The sequence below is a fragment of the Seriola lalandi genome, unplaced genomic scaffold, assembly GCF_002814215.2.
Source record: "Seriola lalandi dorsalis isolate HSWRI2012SDOR001 ecotype SW California unplaced genomic scaffold, Sedor1 jcf7180002012956, whole genome shotgun sequence".
In the NCBI taxonomy this organism is placed as follows: Eukaryota; Metazoa; Chordata; class Actinopteri; order Carangiformes; family Carangidae; genus Seriola; species Seriola lalandi.
In genome coordinates, this window is record NW_019483608.1 from 1 (window position 1) to 1545 (window position 1545).

Sequence of the window (1545 nt, forward strand, 5' to 3'; positions counted from 1 at the left end):
AGTACTAGAGTCAGTACACACAGTGCTACAGTCAGTACTAGAGTCAGTACACACAGTGCTACAGTCAGTACTACAGTCAGTACACACAGTGCTACAGTCAGTACACAAAGTGCTACAGTCAGTACACACAGTACTACAGTCAGTACTACAGTCAGTACACACAGTATTACAGTCAGTACTATGAGCCCATACACTGCAGTAGTTATACTTCACAGTACTTGTACTCACAGTGCGGTCCAGAGTACTTGTCCTCAGTCTCCTGTAGTATTTCCTCAGACTGTTGTCGGCTCTCTGCTCAGTCGACACCTGAAAACAAAGACATTGATTTTCTGCGTTTGGTGGAAAAAACTGAAGCTGAACATGTAAAAGGAATTGAAGTGGAAACGTGAGTTAGACTGAGAGCTGAGCTCAGTGAAAGAATCAGGTTTATTGAAGTGTAAAGACTGAAAGGAGCTGAAGCGTCTGAAGTGACAGCAGCAGTATCTTCAGTGTCAGTTGAAATTAAAGTGCTGAAAGGAGTTGAAGTGTCTCTGTTCACTCACACAGGTGTTCAGGCCGTCTATCTGTCTGTCGATGCTCATCCGGAATCTGTTAGTATTGTCCATATCCCAGGTAACGGAGGAGAGGTTGTCATGGCGATAAAGGTCAGAGATCTGGACCAGACTGTCTCTGATGAAAACCACCTTGGACCTCACCTGGAGAGAGAGGCAGGAGTGACTAGGAGCTCTCTGATTGGCTGATAGAGCTGATGTCATCAACATAACAGACAACATCTGGGTTTGTTTACATGGTTGTATGTAAATGTCTCCTGACATGTTGATGTATACATGTAAATAATAAACAAACAATAACAAACAAACAACTATCTGAGAGAAATGGAAGTGGTAGAAATCTGCAGTTAAAACCTTTGAAAGAAGATAGATAGATAGATAGATAGATAGATAGATAGATAGATAGATAGATAGATTACCTCAGAGTTGCGTATGTGTTTGTAGAATTTGTATGGAAAGGAAACTGGACTGTCCTGTTCAGTCAGCTGACCGCCCTGAAACATAAAGAGAAGATGCTTAATTTTACCACATCTGGAAAACCTTCATCATTCACATCTGTTGATCAGTGTCATGTTATCTGCTGCACGCCTTTGATTCTGATCAGTTCTCCTTATGAGATCATTGCTCTTATTTGATTTACGTAAATGTTGATGTTTAATATGGATCAGATATGTAAACACACAGTCTGTGATGCCTTCAGGATCATTTCACTCCTCAGGAACCTCACAGGGACTAAGTACCAGTAAAACCTCCTCCAGGACCTGGAGTCAGTGCTGTACTCACCATGAGGCGGATGAGGGTCAGAGAGATGTTGCTGTAGTGACCGTAGTGTCTGAGCCAATCACAGCAGAGAGCAGGACTCAGGACGCTGCAGAGGACGAGGAGGCTGGTCCAGCTGATCATGATGAAGGTGATGAAGATGAAGATGTGAGCTGTGCTGAGTGTCAGTGTCTCCAACATGCTGCTGATCTGAGTTCAGGACTTTTATTCCAAC

At 43.1% G+C, this 1545-nt stretch overlaps 1 protein-coding gene across 1 annotated transcript; it reads right to left on the reverse strand.

Annotated features, from left to right (window-relative positions):
• Positions 1-179: 179 nt before the first annotated feature.
• Positions 180-1458, reverse strand: LOC111644502 (interferon a3-like; the record flags this gene model as incomplete). The annotated part of the gene is made up of 4 exons (XM_023393393.2): positions 1335-1458; positions 971-1045; positions 543-695; positions 180-306 (listed from the first exon to the last, which is right to left on the reverse strand). Coding segments are annotated over exons 1-4 (475 nt in total), but the record flags the coding sequence as incomplete, so codon positions are not given.
• Positions 1459-1545: the final 87 nt, after the last annotated feature.